At 45.9% G+C, this 25,291-nt stretch overlaps 1 protein-coding gene across 2 annotated transcripts; it reads left to right on the plus strand.

Annotated features, from left to right (window-relative positions):
* Nucleotides 1-343: 343 nt before the first annotated feature.
* kmt2ba (lysine (K)-specific methyltransferase 2Ba) lies at nt 344-25,231 on the plus strand. 2 transcript variants are annotated; one of them, XM_076012190.1, is made up of 36 exons: nt 344-749; nt 3,553-4,966; nt 5,155-5,318; nt 5,475-5,567; nt 5,848-6,004; nt 7,774-8,044; nt 8,189-8,250; nt 8,382-8,687; nt 9,032-9,141; nt 12,139-12,921; nt 13,439-13,552; nt 13,653-13,799; nt 13,949-14,041; nt 14,175-14,292; nt 14,384-14,494; nt 14,766-14,953; nt 15,038-15,139; nt 15,227-15,337; nt 15,472-15,548; nt 16,163-16,344; nt 16,475-16,560; nt 16,652-16,786; nt 16,893-17,051; nt 17,139-17,256; nt 17,354-17,432; nt 17,629-17,789; nt 17,958-18,122; nt 18,267-20,694; nt 20,789-20,920; nt 21,005-21,123; nt 21,777-21,902; nt 22,004-22,256; nt 22,356-22,466; nt 22,577-22,660; nt 22,760-22,889; nt 23,538-25,231. In XM_076012190.1, exons 1-36 carry the CDS (start codon nt 447-449, stop codon nt 23,811-23,813), a joined length of 9,468 nt encoding a protein of 3,155 aa, XP_075868305.1. In that variant the 5' UTR covers nt 344-446; the 3' UTR covers nt 23,814-25,231. The 2 variants fall into 2 exon arrangements, with proteins under 2 accessions (XP_075868305.1, XP_075868306.1); XM_076012191.1 differs by having other exon boundaries at nt 348-749; nt 12,817-12,921.
* Nucleotides 25,232-25,291: the final 60 nt, after the last annotated feature.

Consider the following 25,291-nt stretch of genomic DNA (forward strand, 5'->3'; position numbering starts at 1 on the left):
GGTCCCTGTTAATGCTCCATTTCCATTAGAAGCTAACACATTGCAAGCAAAATGGGATTGGGAAAACAAAATTGTGAACAGACTCAATATTTATTATTAGTCATATATGTATTATTTTGATAAGATTACTCTGTTGATTTGGTTTCTGGTATCGACTCGTCCATTTTAAAATGATGATTGAACACCTTGCACCTCTGGGTTTCTGGTATAAAAAATATAACATTAAAATCTCTCAGTAAATCTCAACAAGAGTACCCTATTCACAACAGCGACGTCTCCCAGTGTCACGGAGGAGACGAGTCCCAGGCAGAAGTGGTTCGCTTTCCCATGATGCACCTGTGGTTCTTTTCTATCTCGCGCCTTTGCATCGGCGCAGTCCATCTTGCCTGTCGTGTCGCTGCTGTCACTGTTCTGCCAGCGCGCCGTCCGTGTTGTTGTAGTAAATAATGGCGGCATCGGGAGCGGGATTATCATCTCCCGCTACCGTCGCGGGTTCGAGCACCTTAGGGGTTGCCAAGGCTCGCTTCCCGGGTCGACCGTGCACGGCTCGCAGCAGGCTGCGGTCGGAGAAGCGCACCAGACAAGGGAGATTAGGTTCGGACGACAAGGAGGAGGCTAGCGGAGGGCCTAGGCCCGTCAACATCGGCCTTGCGTTGAGTGAGGATCCGTTCCTGCTGCGCCTCCTCGGGGTGGTGGAGAAACACAGCCGCCAGAAATATGTGGGCTTCGACTCAAGCAACAGCGAGGAGGTAAAGAAGCTAACTAGCTTAGCATGGCAGAAAATACCTTTGGCGAAACCCCGCAAAGAAAACTGGTCAAAGGAAATTCGTCAAAAATACGTTGTTAGCAAATGATGGTCATCTAAGTTACCCGAGTGTTTAAGCTAACGTATAGCTAACGATCTGGAGAGATAACCTAGCCCTCTTCACCAGCCATTTAAATAATTTGCCGTCTTCCTGCAGGGGAAGCTGGGGGAAGATAAATATTTTATTCGCGTTCCAGTTAAAAGTCGAAATGGCATTGAAGAAATGTTTGGTAGTTTGAACGATGATGGTGGGGACGAGAGAAACGGGTCCATTGGTAGCTTCCCAGCTGTGCTGTTTTTGCATGGTAAACACCAGGCGGAAACTTTGGCGGCATGATAATCGTCAACGGTGTGTTTTGAAAACCGGGAAATGTTCGTGACACGCATTGTTTTAATTTGAGGTTCCCACGTTTTTGCTGGCATGCACACATCTTAAAATCCTATTGTAATTGCAGCGTTGCTGCTTGCTGTCGCTGATTCCCTCTACTTCACACTTTCCACGCTGGAGCTGTCAGCTGGCTTCTCGGCGTCCTAAACGTCAGGCGAATTTAGAATGCAGCGTCAAGTCCGATCCAAATCATTGGACATTATGAGATTAAAGCTTATTTTAGAGCGGTTTTTGTTTTTCATCAAAGAAAATTGCGTTACTTTATTTTGGCAACATATAATTTGTCGTTACATACATTTCCTCATTTCCATCCATTTAAATACACACGCATGCATGCATACACGCACGCAAACAGTTAATAAGGTATTATTTCTTTCAATGAAGAGAAGGTGGGTACCGCAAAGTCAATGTTGACAGTTTTGAATGAGTAATACTTTCCATCCATCTATTGTCTCTCAGCGCTCATTGTGCGGGTGGGCTGCTGGAGCTGGAACCTGTCTCAACTATCATAGGGGGCACTATGCATGGACAAGTTGCTGATTTGTTTACAGATCAACATAGAACAGCGCTCATGTTCATGCATGACGTCTTATTGTATTGCGGGGTTAGAAGAAAAGAAAGGACAGGGTCAAAAACAAACCCCTGACCTCAGCGCCGCAACACTGTGTGCAATATATATATATATATATATACATATATATATATATATATATATTTATTTATTTTTTTTTCTCGTAAATTTGTAAATTAATTAAATGCACGCACGCGCACACACACACACACACACACACACACACATAATGATCATTGTGATATTCTCTTCTGGTACAGCATATCTATTTTTGTTCATGTTACACAGTCATAATGCTTACGAATGCATAAACCAAAAAGGAACTTTAATCTGTCATGCTGTAAAGGAGCAAGTGTGTTTGGTATTTGTTTAAAGGTGATGCTCTTTTAATTGCTTTTAATTGTAGTTTGACAGAATGTTATACAGTTGCGGAATGATTCCATTGCATAGTTTATTTTTGCTTACAGACATATAGGCGCCGTATTGCCTTGAATTGGTCGGATTTAGCTGATGCAATCCTTTCAGAACCAGCTGTAACAGAACCGCACGGCGGACTCTGTGGATGCTGCTCAGCTCGTGTCTCACAGCTTTTTTTGAAATGGCATTTGAGAGGCTTAATTAAAAGACTAATTTGCATCTGTGGGGATTTTTGATACATCAAGATGAATGTGATATCTGAAAGCAAAATTAATGTGCGCCTTTAGTGTGGAATCTTTGTATCAGTGGACAGTGGGGCAGCACGAGGTGATGCCTGTGGATGATGGTGCTTTAGTTAACGTGTAGCTTTGTGGTCAGAAAACATGCTTCCATTGTTGTCTATTATTGCAACCTAAATGTCGAATTGGGCTTTGTTAGAAATTGCACTGCATTTGTTGCATGAGTGCTTTAGTTGTTTTTTTTTATTTATTTATTTTTTTTACAGTGATGAGTTGTTACCCTGTACAAGACTACAAATGATATACATGCGGAAAACGTGTATGGATAGATCATCATTCTAGTTTACTCATAAATTGAAAGTCCTTCAGCACTGATGCAATGCTTGTGTAAGAGTAGAGAGAGCAATCCTGCTGAGGTCCAGATGTAATTCCAACTCATATTGGTGAAACACTTTAACGTTCAAATTTGTTGTTTCACATTATCATTGGTTAATGACAATTTTGGAAAATATAAATGGATTTTTTAAATTTATTTTTTCTTGGAAGCAGACAGATTCAGTTAAGTCCTCGCACAAAGATGAAGTGCAGGATGGGAAACTGAAAAAATCCAAGGCTGTTTTAGGCAAAAAATTGAAGAGCCTTTTTTTTTGGCATGGCTACAACTGGTTGCACAGATAATGTAATAATTTTTTGCATAAAACAGTCACCTTGGATTTTTTTCAGTTTCCCATCCTGCACTTCAGCTTGTGCAGCTGTGCGAGAATTTAACTGAATCTGTCTGTTTCTAAGCAGCGCTCCCTTCCCTCTTTTTTTCCATCCTACAGCATGTTTTTTTCTTGTTTGTTGGTTAATGGCACATTTTATAAAATGAAATTCTCTCACAACTACTTTTGAGTCCACTTGCGGTGCTGAGGCAGATGCTTTGATGATGTTTTATTCCTATAACAATAATAAATGTTTGTCAATAATGTTTGTCTTATAACAATATAACAAAAGTACTTGATGCATGAAATATCTTTCTTGCAGACAGATTGTAAATGCTCTGCCCTAATCTGTAATACTCTTTAATTATCAAATGCAAGACACTTCAAAACCTGATAAAAATACTAAAAATGTATTTCTCGACCTCCAGGAAGAAGATTTCGCGGGATTTGGATCCTCAAGAACTCGTCCGCAAAGAACTTCATATTCATCACTCAGCAAAGAAAGGTCTTCCCAGGCTTCAGAGAGCTCTGTCATTGGAAAGATCACACATAAGACCCCAAAACCAGCTCTTATCAGAAAAATTGTCCCGAGAATCCACATAGAGAGCCAGGCCATCACTGACAGCCTCGTCCAGGAAAAAGAACCACCCAGCAAGCAGCAGGTTCTTAAGAAAAATGTAGACTTAGAAAGTGTTCCAAGCCAAGTAGCTGTTACATCAGTTAGCGGTGCTAAGCCAGAAAAGCTGTTGAGCACTGTCGCACCAGGGAGAGGTAAGAGAAAAACCTCGAAACTGAAAGGACACAGTGAGGCATCAGAGGAGAACACAGACCAGTCGGAGGAACCTGTGAAACGGGCGGAAGGTTTCAGAACTGGGAGCGTCAGGCGCACGTCTCAAGCTGCGTCTTTGTTTTTTAAATCCCTACAAAAACGACGGCAGCAAAGGAGGGTAATGGTCAAGAGCACAGTCACCTCGCCTGCGGCGGCCGCTGAGGGCAGTGCGCAGACTGGGGAAGACGTAGCCAACGCCTCGGAGCACAAGGTCCACAACACTGTCCCTAAAAAAACACGTAGAAGAAAAGCACGTCGATCTCTGTTTGGGCGCCAGCCAAAGACGCACAAACAAGACCCGGCCAACAGTCATCCAAAGGCATGTGCTCGGATGAAGCGCGCTTATTACACTTACGTGGCGGAGCCGAATGTATCCTCGGATACGGTGGATGGAAATGAGCAGCAGCGACGCAGAGTGAACATCACTCCACCGGCAGCTGAGCTGAGCCCATTTTGTGATCTGGTGGCGCAAAGCTCGAACTCCCCTGCAGCCACGCCGAGCGGAAGGTCCTCCAGAGTCATCAAAGTTCCAAAGAGGTTCCTGGACGGGGAGATCATTCCCTTTCCCAAAGGTTCTCTGTCGACGTGGTTGAAGAGCCAAGTCAAAGAAGAAGAAAAACCAGGCCCATCCAGCCACGAGTCGGACCACTTTGAAAATGCCCCGTGGCCCAAAAGCGACGCTCTGGGCGCGGCGAGCGAAGGCGACTCCGCAGTAAAGAGGCTCTCGCTGAAGCCCGGCCCGGGAGGGACGAGCCACGTGGAGATTTACAAGAATCTCAAGAGGCTGACCTTGAAGCTGGCGGAGAAAAAGAGGCGGCAGCCCGACGTCCAGGGGTCTCGGCCGGATGACGGCAACGGCCTCGGCGCCGCTCACACAAAGAAGAGGCGGAGGTCGACTCTGACCATGGAGGAGTTGGACTCTCCCGGCGTTGTGAGGAAACTGGCCGTGGTGGTGAACGCCAGAGCAAATCCACTGGCGCATGTAGCACCAGGAGAGAAAACAGAAATCAAGAGTAAGAGTCGTTTTCCCCACTTTGCGTTCCCTTTCTTTTCTTGGTTCTTTTTTTATTTTGCTACAATTATTTTTATGAAACAGCTGACAGCAGCTGGATTGAACGGTTGAACTGGTGACTTCCTCTTGTCTTCTATTTCAGCAGCAGTGCTTTATTCTAAGTGTGATGGTTATTTGATATCTATTCAGATGAAGAAAAACCTGTGTCGAGCGCGAATCACGAGGCAGAAACTAGTGGGCCCAGCAATCGGATCGGTCTGAGTGGCGCCAACAGAACAATGCTTCACCTGCTGAAAAAGGCCAAAGTTCAGCTCATCAAGATCGATCAGCAGAAGCAGCTCAAGTTGTCACTGGTGAGAATTTTCAACCAAGTATTTGTTGCGTTAGATGTATCAGTCTTTATGCTGTTTATTTTAGACTAAATGTTTTGTATCCAAGTAGAAAGAGGAATTAGTTCAAGTCAGAACATCGCGCTAACACCTTGTTTGCTTTATTTCTTCACAAAATAGTTGGGCTCCAGAGAATCTCAAGTTCCAGTAACTGTCCGGAGAAGGAGGAGGAGACGAGGAGGAGGGGTCCTTCCCAAGGATGCTCGTCCTCAAGTAAGACCAGATAATGCTGACCTTATCAACCTGTCTCCGTGTCATAATCGGTTGGGTTTTCTTCCTGTAATTACATATTTTTTGGGTGCTTCCGCTGCATAATCAAAACATAACTGAAATTGCTGATCCGAACAACCAATAATTTATAAAGGAAAATCTTGAAAATTATCAGGGGTGCCCAAACTTTTTCATACCACTGTACATCTGCAATGTGTATCAGTGTAAAGAAGGGGTACAGTTTCTGTCTTCACACCTCACCTTCTTCTCAATGTGTGTCTAGGAGCAGCTGCTGGGCGGGCCGAGGATAAAGCACGTCTGTCGGGCAGCGGCGGTGGCGCTGGGCCAGCCCCGGGCCATGGTGCCAGATGATATCCCCAGACTCAGTGCCTTGCCCCTTCACGAAAGAGAGGGCATCAGTTTTTCCCCCACAGTGGAAGGTAGACACAATTCAAACAAATCATTTTCTTTTTTTTACACAGAAGCTCAAACTTCTGGTTGGATTGGCGAGAGCAGGATCAGCACAGCAGTGTGTTTATCACTGTTCTGCGTGGGTGCGGATTTTTATTGAAGATTCCATTGGTGGAGAGACTCTGTTTTTTATCTTAGTGGAAAATGAGGCTTATTGTTGAATTGTACGCAAATCTCAAGTTATTGCAGGATGGTAACTGGGACGTGAAAATGAAATGCGACACGCAATATATTGACTTGGGTGGAATGACTGACAGTATTTTTGCAACTAAAGATGACTCAGCTTTCAGTTCTGTTGGCTAAGTTGTGATTATGATCAACCAGAAACGAGCGTCCCCGACAGGACTGAGCCTTCTGTTAGTTTTGTTTTACTCATTTCAGTTGCAGTGTGTTGTGAGAGTGGGTTTTGCTGGTCTATAGCTGGATCTCTTGCAATGCAACTCTGACTGATTCAACGCGTTTGGCGTGTTTGCTTAGAATGTCGTTTTTGCCTCAACAGGAGACGAATGCATCGGTTTTTATGGAGAGTTTTCATCTGGAAAAAAACATTATTTTATGTAAATGACGAAACTGTGCTTTAAAAGGCATTCATGTGACAAAAATACATCCATCAACTGTTGCTACTTTGTAAGTAGAGGAAAAATACTGACATTTAACTTTTTCAAACTGTAAATATCACGATATCCATCATTTGAATGTTTTGTAATCAAGGCTTCAAAAGGATTCAGTGTTTTTATTGTAATGTCAAAAAAAAAAGTAACATTAGTGCTGTCCAGACCTGAATTAATTTTACAATTGTTAACAAAGCTGCACTGCTGGTATATTTAAACAACAGTTGTCTGCTAAGGTATTGTTTGTGGTTTGCGTAGTTAAGCTTTTAACCAGAAACAAACAAAAGAAAGGAAAAAAAAAACAGAATAAAAAAAAAGTTTACTTTGTGAAATGGCGCTTTTGGAAATCTTTGCTAAATGTAGCCTGCTGAGCAACAAAACACTGCTTTGTTAGTTTAATGTAGTTGTAACTCAAAATATTTGCCAGCAAAAATATCTTTTGTCACTCACAGATTAGCCACTGCTGTTGGAAAGCTATACCCAACACTGGTCGAGTGAACTTCACTCAGTATGAGGTGAGGAAGTGCAATTTGACAATTAAACATGTATAGCGCTAGACTTTAGAAAACTGGAGACCGCACAGAATCTACACGATGATTTGTCAATTCATGCAAGTCCACGGTGGGGTTGTGACTTGAGACCATATCGGCATCTGGTGTTAACAGCTGACATGAGCGACGTGGCCACATGGTGGCAGTAACAGTTTTGAGTGCGCCCAGCCCAAGACGCATGATATGTGTGCCAAAAGAAGTCACAACTAAAGGACAGAATGCATTCAAACCAAACCAGCGGTCTGATGCGTCACTGATTGTGCTCCAGGTTAATGCAGTTGTTGTTTTTATGGATCCTGAGACCAGACGTTGGTCTCTATGGTAGTTTCAGGTGGATGCTGAAAGAAATTAGAACTACTCAGGCAAGAATAAATAAATAATTAAACAACTCTTCAAACCTGGTTTAACCTTTTTCCACACGAGAGCTGAAAACATCATCCACCCCCGCCGGACATGCGTCTCTCGCAGACAGACAGATGTCCACCGTCAGCTCACAGCTCTCACACACTTGACTGGAATGGCAAGGCGGCTGCCCCATTGCTCTCTCACCCCATCGCGTGTGTCTCTCGACTCCAGATGTGGTGGACGACGACGACGAGCTCGCCGACAAGGGCAGGACGCAGTGGGTCTTCTCTCAGGAAACCATCCAGCAGAGGAGGCGGGGCAGGGGGCGGGGCCAAAGGTTCAGGAAGAGGAAGGTCGTGAGCCGCTACACCATCGGAGGCGTCCGCTCGCGGCGCTGTGGGGACTGCAAGGGCTGTGTAGTGGTGGAGGACTGCGGAGAGTGCATCAACTGCCTGGACAAGCCCAAGTTTGGCGGGCCCAACACCAAGCGGCAGTGCTGCATGTAAGCGCCAACGACTATTCCAAGTCAAAGCCAACTGTACATTAGGACAAGGATGTTTGTTAATTCATACACTATTTTGCATTTAGATCACAGACAAGTGAATTAATGGAGATGTTGACTTTGTATCCCATTTGACTCTTCCAGCTACCGAAAGTGTGAGCGAATCGAGAAGGGGAAAATCGACCGCGTTGTGAAGCCACTTAAAAGTACGTCTGCTATGAAGTCACGATTTTGCTCTTTTATCCGTAGTCGAGACAAAGACAAATGCCAAATAAATAGTCTCAAAATATCTTGTTTGTGAAAATGAATCACATGACTCTGACGACCCCTCTCTCAGGCCAGGGAAGACGCGTCATCGATTCCATGACCAGCAGCGATGACGGCAACTGGAGGCAAACCAGCGAATCAACCTCATTGGCGGCCGGACTCAGGAAACACTCCCTTCGTAACGTCGCACGGCGGTCCTACAGCAGTCTGCTGAAGTCGGAATCTGAGGAGGAGGAAGAGGAGGAGGAGGAGGAGGAAGAGGAGGATGAAGAGGAGGAGGAGGAGGAGCAGGAAGAGCAGGAGGAGGAAAAGGTGTTGAAAGTCCAAGCAGCAAAACCACCAGTCAGGCCAAACACAACTGCTGCTAGTAACCAAGGTACATTAAACTTTGTGTCACTTGAGCAGCTTCTGCTCAAAGCATCGAATGTTGTTGCTTCAGGTGAAAGTGAGGAGATAATCGTGAGTCATTTTGGAACCGTTTCGCATGACATACATTTTCGTAGCTGCAGTTCCAATGATTTCGCTTTGTGAGTCAAGAGTGAATGAAATCCATAAGAAAACCGATTTTTAATTGTATTCAACAGAGTCAATCTAAACAGACAATAGCGTTTCAGCTGTCCTGTGCGATGACAAAACCAACGATTATTGGCTGTTTTTTTGCGATAAGTTGATGTTTGAGGCAATTCTGCGTCTCCTGATTCTATTGGTCTTTATTTTGAGGTCCCGCCCCTCAAGATGTTGCGTTGCAGCCCTACTGTCCTCCACCGGAGGTGGTGAAGCATCGCCGGGGCTTCTCTCGGGGACCTGGGAACCGACCCCGAGCTTACAAGGTAAAGACATCTGTAGATTTTCCCTCCTTGCTCCTGTGTGTCACCTATTCCAACCTGGGTCAAGGTCTGTTTTTTGGGGGAGAAATTGTTTTAAAATCTAAATTAACTTTACTAACAGATTCACCAGTCGAAACAAACTGGCTTACTATAAGATGATTAAGAAATCATTTATATGCACAGCAAATGATTATTGAGTAACGCTTTACCCAGGTCTGCACCTTGCTTGCTTCTGGTTATCCTATTTTAACTTCATGAAAATCTTTCCACGCTGACTTTTCTGTTAAGACTCATTGGCAACACTGCATGCATTTAACCCTCTGCTATTTACTATTCAGTACAAATCAACTAATCTGCACCTGTGACTTCTCTTTCTTAAATGGTACACCATAGAGATTGAATTAGGTTTCATTTAGGGGTGTTAACAATTAATCGATTATCGATTAATTGTCGATTAATAATTTAATCGATTAAATTAAATTAAATTAAATTAGTTGCAATTAAACATTTTTTACATCGGTTTTATTGTTAAATGGTGTGGTGTATACCAAGAACAAGTTACATTAAAAAATTAAATGTGACCCATTAGAAGTCAACTTAAAGTCAGAGGATCAATGTTTAGGGTGTTTTAACTGTTCTCTAATGTAAAAATGGGTCACATTTTAACCTCAACATTATTTAAGGGTTCAATAATGTGTTCTTTATACATTTTTCATTGTGACATTTAGGTTCTCAGGTAAAATCACTGCTTATCAATTAATCATTAATCAATCGATAAGGTCAATCAACTAACGATTCATGAATTAATCAATAAATTGCATCCTTAGTTTCATTTGATTTGACCAAAGGTTTCCCACCACATAGTTCATTTTGCCAGGAATAATTTTTCAATTACAAATTTGATTTCTTGTAATGCTTTCCGAATGTAAAACGACTTCATAATATGGCAAAAACCTGCCTGTAGTAGAATATTTTACGCATTTTTTTAAATTATTATAGTACTGCTCTCCTTACTAACGGCACCAATGTTGAAGCACCTGTCACGCTTGTCACTGCTACAGCTACAATAGAAAGATAAGATTACTGTCCTGTCTGGCTTTCTGCTTATGCTTCTTGTAATTGGCGGTTCGCCTGTGCAATGTTGAAACTTTTTAACACGGTACAGTATTCTCTCTCTCAGTAATTAAAAAAAAAAAACTTTTTGAACTTTATTGTTGAAATCCTCTGTTTTTTGTTTTTTGTTTTCCAAGAAGTGATGAGATGAGATTGAAGATTTTACGTTAATTTCTCAAATCTGTTTGTCTTCTGACTTTTTCTGTTGCACTTAACCATTAATGATCCAGAGTTATTTGTGGTTTTATCTTGTCCAAAGGTGGGAAAGAAGCCCATCACCTCTCTTCTTCTTAATATCTAAAACAATGGAACAGAAACACTTTCACTAGATCCATTGTCCACATAATACATGACATTGTCATGAAAATGTTATGCAGCTTTTCCCGTGAGCATCTTCAGATGCAGCATGCGTAGACATAATGGATTTCCTGAATGCGATGCTGCTTGCACTCTGTGTCCCATACATGCCAGCCAACATGCATGTATGTACACGCTGAGAAAATTGGCCCAAAATGAAGGCCAAGTTTAGGCAGGAGCTTCCAAAAGCAATTCAAACGAAAAAAACATAAATTTTCCTTTCATGTCCCTGATTTCAGATGTAAGGGCATAACAACAGAAAATGCTGTAGTGTGTATGCCCTGGTTGTTATATGACTATCCGAGCACAAACCATCATAGTGTAAACAAGACGACACAATGAATAAAGATACGTTTAAAAAGGCAAACCATAATAATCTGGCCTCGTTGATCTTGATGGTGCTGCAACGCTCAAGAGCCAACAGACGCAGCTTCAGTTTACTTTAGTCGCTGCTGATAGCAGGTTTCCTTCCCAAGCATGGCTGTTGGACTGAAAGTCTAAAGTGCATGGGCGAATTCTACAGTAAAAAGATTTTCCTCCAGAAAGTCTTGCAGCTCAGCATGGCAGCAGAAGGCTGAACTTTGACTTGCATGCAAAAATTTGCGCACTGAGTAATTGGAACCCGTTAGTGCTGCGTGCACCATGTAGCAACAGTAATGTAATACACCTTGAGTGTATTACAGCTCTTTTCAATATAGCATGCCTTTCTAAACACGAAGATCAGAACAAGCTTCATGTTATCTCACAGCGTCTAGCTCATGTGCATTCCTCGTTGTAGCCACAGTAGGGATGTTAACGATTAATCGATTATCGATTAATTGTCGATTAAGAATTTAATAGATTAATTTAAATTAAGGGTTTTTTTGTTAAATGATGTGGTGTATACCTATATACATAGAACAAGTTACTTTTAAACAACTTTAAAAAAAAAAAAAAGGAGGATACATGTTGAGGGTGTTGTTTCTGTTCTCTAATGTAAAAATGGGTCACATTGGACCTTCAACGTTATTTAAGGGTTAAATAATGTGTTCCTTTCACATTTGTCATTGTGAAATTTAGGTTCTCAGGAAAAATCACTGCTTATCAATTTATCGTTAATTGATCGATAAGGTCAATCAACTAACGATTCATGAATTAATTGATAATTTGCATCCCTAAGCCACAGCCGTGTAAATTAATGAATTATATTACTTACATCAGCTAAGATAGAAAGTCTTAATATGCTAATTTGACATTTTAAGGGTGTGTCTTTAGGTTGTAATGTAATCAGTGTTTGAGATGGACATAAGCTGCACCTCACCTCTGCTCACCCGCTGAATTCACCAGTTCTTTTTCCCTCTGCCCTGTCTCACTTCCTGTTTCCGCCTTAACACGTCACTCTTCCACTCTCAGTCCTCCTCGCTCCCCGATCGCAGCTTCTTGTCACTCTCGTCTGCTCCTGTCCCGCCGCTTCTGCATGTTCACTAGTGTCAGTGTAAAACTGTGGAAGATGTCCTACTGCGTTGGCTTAGGCGGTCCCCTCCTCCGCAGGCACAGGAGAGCACAGAGGAGACGGAGCCCCGAGACTCTTTACCCGACTCCAGCCCATCCAGGAGCCCAATCCCGAAGCTGCAGCGGCAGCTGCAAATCCGCTTGCACCGTCTGCCTGATAATATCCTGCAGTCCTCTGTGCGTACGCCAGCACAGTTGGACCAGAGCGCGGAGCAGTGTGCTGCGCAGCCACGCCCGTCTTTGTCTGGTGCATTAACGAGGCCTGCGTTTCCACAGACACAATCCCCCACCCAGCACCAGACCCAGACGCCTCCCGCTCCCCACCAGCCACCACGTCCCCCCCATAACACAAACGCTCTAACAACTCAGTGTCCGTCTGAGACGTCCCAGAGCGGAACCCTTCCCAGCACGCCACTTTCACCGCGTCAGCAGCGCAAAGACTCCCCGGGAGAGTCTCCCTGTGAACTGTCAAAGACCCTGACCCATTCCATTTACTCATTCCTCTTTCATCAAGTCAAAGATCTCGGACTGAAACCCCCGCCGTTGCTTCCCCAACGCTTACCCCGGTCTGCGGCGATGAATTTGCAGGGGAACAAGCGCAAGAAGCGGAAGCGTGGAGGATGGGCCCGGCCCAAGGAGGAGGAGGAGGGACCTGTCAGTGCGACAGTGGTGAAAAAAGGTCCGAGATCTGATCCAGACTATGTCCTTCATTCTCAGAATCCTGCAGAATGTGCGTCAGCCAATGGCCAGACTGGATTAACTAATGGAGTTCACCACAAGGGTCTTCTGCAGAGCAAGCACAAAATCCGAGTGGATTTCAAAGTGAGTTTTTTTTTTTTTTTTTTAAATCATTGAAAATTTCTATACATAGTACATTTCTAACCAATAAGAAGGTCCAGGGTGCTCAGAAGGTTCAAAGCATGTGTCGAAGGTGCTCTTTGGTGGGAAACAAAGAACCCAAAAAAATTGAAAATCCAAGGCACTCATCTTAAATAATAAAAAGCCTTTATTTAGATGGAGATCTTATGGAGAAAATTTAAAACCCACGCGTTTCGCCCTCAAACCTTCATCACACTTGAGGCCGAAACGCAGCCTCAAGCCTCAATAAAGGCCTTTTATGATTCAAGAAGAGTGCCCCGGATTTTTTTTCTTCTTTTTTTTTTTAATATAGAGCACTCTCACCATGAAAGGAGAATAATCTGAGAATGCCCCAGTTGATGTCAGACATACTAAATAAAGGATCTTATTATTGACGTTGTAACATTTTCTCAAACCCTTAACCAATAACCCTCGTCACACTTTCTATCTCTAAACCTGTGTTGTGCCTTGTGTCTGACAGGAGGACTGTGCTGTGCAGAACGTTTGGCTCATGGGAGGCCTCAGCGTTCTCACTTCCGTCCCCACCACGCCGCAGCCTGTCTGCCTGCTTTGCGCCAGTAAAGGACGACATGAGGTGATGGCGAATAGACCTGCAAAGCCAAGAGGGTTTTTTTTTTTTGATGTTGACCCCTGTGTGACTAAACTGGTTTCCTTTCCCTCTCTTCCTCCGCCAGATGATATTTTGTCAGATCTGCTGCGAGCCGTTCCACAGCTTCTGCCTCTCTCCGGAGGAGCGTCCCATGGAGGAGAGCAAGGAGAACTGGTGCTGCAGGCGCTGCAAATTCTGCCACGTGTGCGGCCGTCGAAGCAAGAGCACAAAGGTAAATATTAACCCCAGGGTCTTTGTGGCGGATTATAGGAATTATAAAAAAAAATATTAACAAAAGCCAGGTGCCTTTCGTAAAACAGAACTTGAAACACTTCATTGATCACTCTTTGTCATACACCCTGTTTGTTCCCCTGCCCACAGCCTGTGTTGCAGTGCAGAAGATGCCAAACCTCCTACCACCCTGGTTGCCTGGGACCAACATACCCCAAACCCATGAACTGCAACATACCATGGGTAAATGCACTCTTAGCATTGCAACTAAACAATAAAGCATGAAGAATCTCATCATAGTTTCAAGATTCAATTTGCGTTGTAAACCTCCTGCAGGCCTCAGTGCTCATTTTGCAGCAATGTTGCATTTCTCTAGGTGTGCATGACCTGCATTCGTTGTAAAAGCTGCGGCGTGACTCCAGGGAAGACCTGGGACATGGCCTGGAACCACGAGCAGGACCTGTGTCCCGACTGCACCGTTCTTCACAACAAAGGTAGGAAGTCTTGTGGATCTGTCTCTTTAAGCAACCCATAGAAAGGGGCAGGAGTTGGACCAATTCACGTGTTGTCTCTGTTTTGCATCAGGTTATTTCTGCACCATCTGCGACAAGTGCTATAACGACAAGCAGCAAGAGCATATGATCCAGTGTTCAGCCTGCAGTCACTGGATTCATTATCCGTGTGAAGGATTTTCTGGTGAGGGGCCGTCTGTTAATATGCGAGTTGTATATATCGCAATAAAAAATTCTCGCGGGACAAGAATTACGGCTTATGCGCTTCACACCATTCAATGGAAATGCCTGCCAGTCACAATTGTACTTTGTTGAAATATTGCTTTTATTTTGCGAAAAACTGTCAAGGAAACACAGCTAGTGTATTTATTACACAGACAGCAGATCTGTTCTGTCATTAGTTACGGACAAATCTTGGTATTTGTAGTGGACAACTCGTTGCTTTGTCTTTCCAGACGAGCTCTTCTGGCTGCTCTCAGACCAGCCACAGGTGGTTTTCACCTGCCAGCCGTGCCGCCAGATCCGCTCCGTGGACAGCAGCCTGAAGGAGGAGCTGCAGAGCAAGCTGATCATCGGCCTGGAGGAGGTGCTCATTGGTCTCCTTTCCAGTGAAACTACGCAGCACCTTCTAGCCTGTAAAGAAGTAAGGACATCACACATTTTGCCTAAGCGTTCGTGGAAATACACACATTAAGTATTTGCTACTGATTGTATTCTCGTACTTTAGTGTCAGGACGCAAACAGCACACCCACGGCCAGGAGAGAGCAGCCAGCCTGTGATTTGTTGACCATGGAGAAGAAATTTAAGGCCGGTCGATACTCCTCTGTTGTAAGTAACAACATTTGTTTTTACATCTTTGTTTTTTTGACCATTATGAATGATGGCAATTCCCCCCTTTTCTATTTTTTTTCTTAGAAATCTTTCCATGAGGATGTTGCCTCTGTGATGAGGCTGTGGCTGAAGGAGGAGGAGCTTCTTCCTGAACACCAGAAGGTTACCACTCAGGCCCAAACGCACTACATTACAGTAAGATGGTGTTCTTGTCTATGACAATCCCTTATTTTAAATCTTGATTTACGGCAATGTCATGCTGAGAGACTTCAGAATGAGGCCTGTGGTGTTTGCCTTTGAGCCTAACTCAATGTTGTGTTTCTTAACAGCTGGTCGAGCAGGTTTTCACTTGGTTACCTGAGCACCACCTGAAGAAGTGGAGCTCATTCTCAGAAGGCTTCCCAAGGTATGTTAGTTAGCAAGTGCATTAAAAGGTCCTATGTTGCATCCAGTGCCACATTTTTTCAAAATGTTCATATTCATAAAAGAACGTCAGATTGGTATATTCACACAGCCTCCAGCTGTTTAAGCCTTGTCCCTTAAGTTGTGTTCTATTGTACAAATGTCCAAAAACAAGTGGACTGTGAGGCGTCTCACAGGACGAAACAAACAGCTGCTGTCCTCCTTCATATTGGACACTTTTTGAATTCCCTTTGTGACAACACAAAGGGCTCATTTCAGCGACTGCGTGTTGAGGCACGCACTTCTTGAAAAGTAGAGCAAACAAAAGAAGTAAATGTTGCACTTTTCTCACTTTGGCAGAGTTTCCTGACAGGCCAGAGACTCATCTCATCAGTAAACACTGATAAAACTTGCACAATAAGGGATTTTCTAATTTTTATTTATTTATTTATTTAGTTATTTATTTTAGGTTTATTATCCCCTCGTGATGTCCACTCGAGATAAACAATGTGTATTAACTGCTGTTTAAGCTGCTTAAGTAATTAAGGAATAATTTTGCATATGATGGGCATTTGTCTTGAATGTTTCCTCCAATTCTCTCCATAATTTTCCCTGCAGCGGTATGCTTGCCGAGGCAGTCCTTCCTCCCTCTAAGGAGCACAGCTACGCACAGTGGCTGGAGAGGACGTACCAGCCCAGGGAGTCCAGGTCCCCATGGGTGGGAAAAACAGACCCGCTGTTGCCCCCTGACACTGTGCAGTCACCGGGTGTGACGTGCAGCCTCCCCATCTATTCAGCCGGTGAGGAAACTGTTGAAACCTGCCGTGAATGTCACATGTCAACGACCCTCTTGTGTGTGTTTCCTTTTTTGATGATGTCATTTAAACATATGATTATATCTCTTCATATGAATTTGTTACTTCTTTAAAGGTGAAATTGGTGCTCACGAAACGACCAAGACTGATGATATGAGACAGTGCACTCTGTGCCAGCAGTACGCAGACTCAGCACCACAGGTTTGTGAACATGCAAGTCTAAAAATCTCATTATCTCCCCCCGCCAAAACAAAAACTTTATTTTTTTATTTTATTTCTTTGAATATTGAAGGAAGCAGGACGGTTGCTGTATTTGGGCCAGAACGAGTGGGCCCACATCAACTGCTGCCTCTGGTCTGCAGAGGTGTATGAGGACAGCAGTGCCCTCCTGCAGGTGCACAGTGCTGTCTCCAGGGGGCGCCACCTGGTAAGCGAGGCCATGATCTTTGCCATCTCTTGGCCCGTCCCTCCAAGGGCACGTCATGTGAACCTGTGGGGAGGAGTTTAACCCGCGTCCTGTCTTGGTTTGTTAGCGTTGCGACCGCTGCGGCCAGTCAGGAGCCACCGTCGGCTGCTGCCTCACCACCTGCCAGAGTAACTTCCACTTCATGTGTGCACGCGCCCAGAATTGCGTGTTTCAGCAAGACCGGAAGGTGTACTGCTATAAACACAGGGATCTCGTCAGCGCTAAGGTGTGAATGCAGCTGCATCTGTTTTTAATTCTTTAGTTTTCTCAACTGTCCTCATGTTTTTTAATGTCTATATTTATACCCTTTCAGGTTGTAACCGGGAAAGGATTTGAAGTTCCTCGCCGTGTTTATGTGGACTTTGAAGGGATCAATCTCAGGAAAAAGTTTCTGACAGGCATAGAGCCAGAATTCATAAACATGACTATTGGTAAGACTGACTTATCACAATTTAATGCAGGAATAAAATAAGCTCCGTATCAAATCTTAAATCTTTATTCATTTGTTATCAACTCTCCCTATTCTAGGCTCTCTGCAGATTCAGAAACTCGGCGTCTTATCAGAGCTTTCATCCAATGGGAGGATGTTGTACCCTGTGGGTTATCAGTAAGTCATCACTGTTGTTTGAAAAAATTAGCTGTGTTCAAAGCAGAATGGAAGTCATTCTAGTCAGTATGTGTGTGTTTTCCTTTCAGTGCTTTTCCATTCATGTTTTTAGGGCTGATATTTGACAATACTGCTACTGACTTTGTTGTCGTCGGTTAGTTTCTCAAGGACTTGTCTGTTCCTGTCCCTTCTGCAGGTGTTCCCGGTTGTACTGGAGCACCATGGACCCGCGCAGGCGCTGCAGGTACACCTGCAAGGTGACAGAAGTAAGCACACCCCTCCCTGGTGAGGAACAAGATCCACGGTGGGACAAAGAGGAGAATCACACCATCGTTCACAGTCCCACTCACCACAGAGGTCAGTAGGAATTGGGAAGATACCAAATCTCAATACCTTGTCAAAAATCTGTTGCTCTTAAATAATAATTACAAGAAATGATGCATCTGCAGTTTTTGAACTTGGGTTTCCTCGTCATCCGGCGTGCAGAGTCAATTATTTTGTGACTTTTCTTTCCCTCCCCGCCAGATGCAGACGAGTCGCCGGATCGTTTAAGCTCTTCATCAAGCCCAGTTAAGTCTACCACTTCATCGCCCACCTCCAAACAGCACCAGCCACCTGGATCCAAAAGTCCTGGCTACACACAAACAAGGAAACCTGCTGGAGGAACATCTCGACCTCTTCCATCTCCAGGTAAAGGGTGAAAAATGAGATGTGTCAAAAGACTTTTCAAACGGTTACCTGGAAATAGATGTCCCTCGGCTTTTAATGTATTTTTGAATTCTTCAAGAAAGATAAATACTTTGACATTGAATGTTTCTCTTCTCTCTCCTTCAGGCACAGCTCCACCCAAGTCCCATCACATTCTAACGCTCAGGGACCTGGAGGACAGCCGCAGGCCTCGCAGGCTCTCATCCCGGAGCCGCCGCAGCTCCTCGCCAACAGACAACGACCCCTCGGTGCCCATGACCCTCCGCTCAGGCGGCACCTTCAACTCCAGATGTTCCCTGTTCGGTTCTCCTCCGAGGACGTCTAACTTGCCATCGACCTCGCCGGTTCTGCCACAGCAGAGCACCGTGTCCCCGATCTGGAGCTCCCCGCCCGGATCCACCTCCAACATCTCCATCGGGCTGTCCCCTCGCCAAGGGACCATCACCTTCTCCCCCAGGGGAAAGCAGAATTTCAGAATCACCACCCCGGTTTCTGCGGAGCTCCCGCAAGACTTCCTGGCGTCGTCCGAGGCAGAGGATGCGGCGGTGGCCACCACCAACGGGATCTCCCTCGCTCCCGACAACCTGGCCGAGGAAGTGGCCCACCTGATGGCCCAGGAGCTGCCGTACACTGCCTTCGACACCGACACGGAGGTTGCCGTGGCCTCCATGCTCAACGCTAAGCTGGACTTCGACGAGGCCCTGCTGACGGAGAACGTGGCGCTCGCTTGCGGCGCCCAGGACGGGAGGGAAGCAGGCGAAGGCGTCGCGCAGGACACAGGGCCAGAGGCGGAGAACCCGGAGAACGACTCGGAGGGCGAAGACTCGAGCCGCTACTTCCGGTTTGCGCGCACGGTAGTATGCGACGCGGCCGGCAGCTCGGAGGCCTCGGCGCAGCTGCAGCCGGCGCCGTCCATCCCGCAGCTGGACGGAGCGGATGGCGGCTCGGATAGCGACGAGGGCGACGCCTCGGAGGATGAATCCCACGGCGTCTGCGACGAAAACGGAGAGACGAGCGCCGACCAGGCGGCTCTGACTCCGACCAAGCAGCTGAGCGTCTCCCTCGAGAGGCTCGAGTCCATCTACTCCCTGTCGGGGGTCTCCGAGCAGGAGATGCGGGAGGACAACTACCTGCCGCCGGCCGACATCCTGGAACCCAGTTTCCCGCAGGAGGACGTGCTCATCCAGGAGGAAGTGGTGCCGACGAGCTGCGGAGCTTTGCCGTTTCAACACGAGACGTTCTTGGATTCGTCCACGGACCTCACGGCCGCTGCTTCTGCTACTGTAGGGGGCGCTGGTGGGAACCCGTGCGGCAGCGAGGCCAATGAAAGGGACGACAGCAGCTCATCCACTGATTCGGTGGATGCCTTCAGGGACGACCTGAACGACCCCGACTACTCGCCCGAGCAGGCTGCCGCTAAGAAAGCTCAGCCCAGCCCGCTGAAAACGGCCAAACAGTCGCCCGCCAAATTCAAACGCTTCACCACAAAGTTGCCGCTGTCCGGCCGGGGTCGGGCCAACGTGCCGCTGCTACCGCAGCCGACGCACAACGCCGGCCGTGCCACGCTCCTGCCGGTGGCTGCCAACGTGCGCGTGGTCCCGCGGCCGCTCGCCTCACCCGTCGTCCTGAACGGCGCCAACGCTTTCGCCGTCCAGCCGGGCGCCACGCGGGGGAAAGCCGTGGTCGTGCGGCTCAACAGCTCCAGGCCGGCAGCGGCGGCAGGTCAACAGCAAAGCGCCACCGGGCAGGCACCCCCCGCACCGCAGGTCCTGCTGGTCAACCGGCAGGGCCAGATTCTCATCAAGGACCCCAGGACCAACACCTACCAGTCGCTCAGCTCCAGCTCGCCGGCCTACAACAAGATCAGCCAGATCGCCAAGATCCTGCACAGCGGCAGCGTCATGCAGCGTCCGCTGCCTCGTCTGTTGATTAAGGCGCCCGGCGCTGGCCCAGCGGCGACTCACCTGACGCCTGCCGCCAGCCCGGCGGCGACCCACCTGCCACCCGGCACCGGTTCGGCGGAAACTCACTTGCCACCCGCCGCCACTAGCCTCAACCACACGGCAGGAGAAAAGAAAGTGGTTGTGAGGGTGTTGCCCGTAAGGAGCCTCGCGCCTGCACCGACCTTGGCTCCTCCCCCTCCCCTGCCTCTTCCCCCCGTCACCCCTCCCCCGTACCCTTCCCCTGCTCCCATCTGCACCAAGTTTGAGGCTAGCACGGCTCAGGCCATCATCGACCGGGCTATGTCCTCCCACTGCGACAAGTCCAAGACGGAGCCCATCATCCTCACGCACAGGCAGCAGGCGAAGCGGAAGAAAGTGCACAAGCTGCAGCTCGCTGACAGTCCGGGTCCGACGGCGGTGCCGTGGTGGAAGGGGCGATCAGCGATCGAAGCCCACGGCAACCTGCAGCAACCAGCCGCTGCCACCTCGGCCCAGTCACAGGTCAGGGTCAAGAGAGTGTCGTCTCTCGCCGAAAGACCGCTGAGGAAAAAATCTAAGATCGACTTTTTGAAGGATCTCTCCAAAGGGCCCGATGATGTCATTGAATCCAGGTACAGAAATGTCTAATAAATTATTTCTTTGTGACTCACTTGTGTACTTTAAATCAAGTTAAAAATCAAATTCTTTTCTGATTCGTTTGAACAGACCTACTGGTGTGTCCGGTGTCAGAATGAAGGCGCCGTCAGTGAAGGAGGTTCTCGACGTTTCCAAGGACAGCGCGGCCAATAAGCCCGAACCGCTGCGGATCACCGCCCCGCCACTTCACGCACCCTCCAGGTGAGTTTGTCCTTCTTCAAGACTCGCAAAGACAGAGAAAAGCGCTGGAAAAAAAAAAGCTCATTGGTCCTCTTTCCCCTTCAGTCCTCCTGGAATGGATGCTTTACCTACTCTCGCACAAGCCAACAGCAGAGCTCTGGGGAAAACACACTTGTGGGTCAGTGCTCGCCATGGGGACCTCTCCGAATGGGGTCCTTATTCAGGTTTGTCAACAAAAAAGTTATGAAATCTAGAAAATGTTTTAATTTGGAGAAAAGATAAGAAAAAATGTAAATTAAAAAAATAGAATTGCGTTAGCTTGTAATTATTACTATTTAATTAAATGTATTCTAAGTGTTGTTTAAGCATTATCATTGAATGTAATTTATAATAATATATGATTGCCTGCCACTCAAAAACATTGTTCAATGCCCTGAGTGTGTGACATGCCGGTTTGCTCCTCAAATTAGCCTAGGCAGCACAAAATGGTCACGTTTGTAACAAAGAGAGTGAAGGAACAGACACACAGCCCAGCTGTGGGAGACACTGCTGCAAAGAAAAATAAGAATTGACCAACTAAAGTAAGAAAATACAAGGCAGCATACATACTGTGACTTTACAGCCCCACAGAAAAATGGCCATGATTATTAACAGGTTACTTGATAATATTCTTATCATAAACAAATGTAACAATATTGAACGTTGGAAGAAATAAACATTCTAAAAGTTGATGTTTGTATTGTTGGTTTGCCCAGCCAGAAGTAAATGCTGGTGGGGGGCCATGACGTGGAAAAGTTTGGAACCCACCGTTTTAATAAACTCTCCTTGATTACTTAAGTGTGTCTCTGTTTTGTTGGTTCTGTTGCTAAATGTGCAGGTTTTAGTTCGGACGAAGACTTGCCCGCCCCCAGATACAGAAAGAGGACTTACATGAACCAGCCGCACCTGCGTTTCGAGATCACCAGCGACGACGGCTTCAGCGTCCAAGCAAGCAGCATTGAGGGTAAACGCCTCTTTCACAATCTGCCTCGAGCCGAGCAGTCCAACGCGCGGAAATCTCTTTTTGGAATCCAACCCGCTGTTGTCGCCGCTCTTCTCTCCCAGTCGCCTGGCGTGCGGTGACGGACGGCGTCCTGGAGGCCCGCGCCGGCTTCCACCTGAAGCAGCTGCCGCTGGGCGGGATGGGCGGCCCGAGGATGATGGGCATCATCCACGATGCCGTCATCTTCCTGCTGGAGCAGCTGCAGGGCGCCGCCAGCTGCAAGCGCCACCGCTTCCGCTTCCACCGCTGTGACGACCTGGAGGAGGAGCTCCCGCTCAACCCCAGCGGCTGCGTCCGCTCGGAGGTCTACACACGGTACTGGCTCGCCGGCTCGCGTCGCAGCTGCTTTTTAAGTGAGTCACTCCTGAAGCTAATTGTGTTTCCCTTTATTTCCGCCCCACTCCAAAAAATTAGGAAAGGAACCTTTGACATATTCAACTTCCTGGCGTCGCAGTACCGGGAGCTGCCTGAAATTGTGGGGCCCTTTGATGAGGAGGACGACGAAGTCACACTGAAACCTTCCAGGTGTGTGGGTGGCATTTTTGCCATCTGTTGAAAACAAACGAAAAGCAAATTACAGCCGATGCTGCACGCCGCCTCGGTTTTACACGTCTTTTCCCGTTTTCCATTCTCAGGCGCGCTACGAGCAGCGAGCTTCCAATGGCGATGAGGTTCAGACACCTGGAAAAACTTTCTAAGGAGGCAGTTGGAGTTTACAGGTAATGATGACAGACAGCACCACATCAGACAAAACGCCCCCCAAAAAATGCATGATTTGGGACATTTATTAAACTTTTTCTGAATCTAAATCATTGTAGGTCTGAAATCCACGGCCGCGGCCTCTTCTGCAAGAGGAACATCGAAGCCGGGGAGATGGTCATTGAGTACGCCGGCACTGTGATCCGCGCCGTCCTCACCGACAAGCGGGAGAAATACTACGACAGCAAAGTGAGTGAACGTAGCGCTTTTGTACGGAAGAGGATTAGCGCCACAAGAAGAGAAAACGATTGAGATAGAATTTCTTTTTCCAAGTTTCCAATTTGAGAATAAGGTTGAGATTTTGAGATTAAAGTCGAAAGTTTTGAGAATAAAGTTGACATAAAAAATACGAAATTTTGTGAATAAAATCGAAATTTTGCAATTAATGTCAACATGAAGTTAGTCAAAATGTCGAGAATAAATTATTAAATAATGTAATAATAAATTAATAAATACTGTCTAGTGGAGTACCACTTTCCTGATGACTGTGGGTGAACCTTGTGGGATACACCTGTTTTCGGCAGTTCACTTTTAACTGTAGGTAACTGGGTTAATCCGCCATCCATCCAGTCTACTCACCAATGTCCTCTTTATTTGCATTGACTTAATTCAATTCTATTGCCTCAATATTTTTCACAAAATTTTGACTTAATTCACGAATTTTCAATTTAAAACTCGAAATGAAAACTTCAATAAAAATCTCCTTCCTTGAATATTTTTTTCTCTTCTTGTGGCCCTCATCTTCTTTCACACTTTTATGATTTACTTTTTTTGAGCTGAAAAAAAGTGCCCTGCTAAAGCTGAACTATTGCCTTTTTTCCTCCCTCTCTCGCTCAGGGCATCGGGTGCTACATGTTCCGCATCGACGACTTTGACGTGGTGGACGCCACCATGCAGGGCAACGCCGCCCGCTTCATCAACCACTCGTGCGAGCCCAACTGCTACTCACGTGTCATCAACGTGGACGGCCGCAAGCACATCGTCATCTTCGCGCTGCGCAAGATCCACCGCGGCGAGGAGCTCACCTACGACTACAAGTTCCCCATCGAGGACGACGACAACAAGTTGTTCTGCAACTGCGGTGCCAGACGCTGCCGCCGCTTCCTCAACTAGCACAGGCCAAAGCCAAACGCACGTCTGTACCGGTAGCGACAATGATGATGATCATTGATGATCAAAGAGCCATAAAACTAAAAGGTTGGCGATGTGCACAGACCTGATCTACTGAAAATAAGCCTAAGTTATAGACTGGTGGAGGACGTTTGTTCACATCACAGCCATAACATCAACTCTTGGATGGAATTGTGGGATCTAAAGCGACTTGATTCCGCTAAACAAAGTCCGGCTGTGGAAAATACACAGAATTAATTTTTTCCCCTTAAAAAACATTGTGCTTTTTTATGTTGAATTTGCCCCCTTTTTCTTCTTCTGCTACCGGGACTCAATGACTGACAACGCCAGAAGGCATTTATAATTATTACTATGCTGTTCGCAGAGCATCTGCAGACAAAAGGTCACAGTGAAGGAGGAGGAGGAGGATCAGGAGAATTCAGCACCTTACTGAAAAAAGCCTCCCCTGCAGCAAAGGTTTTTGCTGCTGACGGGGAATTTTTTTTAAGATTGTTATTATAGCACCATAAACACATTTGACTCACAGCACTCTGTTGTTTCATTTTTGTGCAGCTACGTTTTTATTTAAGTCTGGATATATCTAAAGATAAATGCTCAACAATTTAGGTGCTAAAGTGTACATTTATTCGGGTTGCTCGTTCGTCAGACAGTCTGTTGGGAATTTCTAGTTTTTATTTGTTGACAGCAGAGCTGCAGTGACCTGAATGCTTTTATCCCACTATTACACTCTTGTTCCTTATTTTTCTTTGTACGTGTTCTAAAGTATGTGCTGGCCTTTCCTTGTGCTGGGGTTTGAACTGAATATATTGATCGTGTTCTCACACAAATCTCCTTTCAATGCCTTCTTTTTGTATATTTGAACAATAAATGTACATTATTCAAAAAGCTGATGGAAATAATTTTGAGCTTTTAACATCATTTTTATTGCTAAAAAAAGGACTCAATTTCCCTGTTTCCTTTTTTGCAGCTAATAGCACCCTCTTCCTGTTTGTGTATCCCCCAAAAGTTCTACCTCACTGGTGTTATGAAACAGGATCTAATTTAGTCAACTAACTTTAGATTAGAAAAAAAAACTCCAACTTCCCCCACACTTTTCTGTTGTTTAATATCTCCCAAAAAAGTTATGTTCTGACTTTCAGGAAGGTTTTCTGTTACTACATGGCCGCCGCCGGGACGTGGGGCGGCCAGCTGATAAATTTTCTTCAGGATCTTTCGGGTTTTGCTGAGTGATGTGTTTGAGAATGCTGAATTACTGAATCAGAGACGCAGACCTTTGTTACTTTTATCTGCTCACTTGAGGTCTTTCCCTGTACATAGTTGTATAAAGGATTTCTAAACCTGTTCAGTATTTTTTTACCTACTACGTTTTATAATTTATGTTCAATAAAGCTTAAAATGTATCTTTTTTTTTTTTTTTGGTCTCCAGTAATATGCAGAAACATTTACACTTTCTCCCTAAA

Source organism: Nelusetta ayraudi, unplaced genomic scaffold, assembly GCF_046127955.1.
Source record: "Nelusetta ayraudi isolate G7.1 ecotype Tasmania unplaced genomic scaffold, CSIRO-AGI_Nayr_v1 ptg000135l, whole genome shotgun sequence".
NCBI classification, from domain to species: Eukaryota; Metazoa; Chordata; class Actinopteri; order Tetraodontiformes; family Monacanthidae; genus Nelusetta; species Nelusetta ayraudi.

Coding starts and splice junctions, on each gene's coding strand:
- kmt2ba (XM_076012190.1), top strand. CDS start 447: ATGGCGGCATCGGGAGCGGGATTATCATCTCCCGCTACCGTCGCGGGT. Junction 21,124..21,776: donor CGAATGGGGTCCTTATTCAG/GTTTGTCAACAA, acceptor CTAAATGTGCAG/GTTTTAGTTCGGACGAAGAC. Junction 22,661..22,759: donor GAGGCAGTTGGAGTTTACAG/GTAATGATGACA, acceptor AAATCATTGTAG/GTCTGAAATCCACGGCCGCG.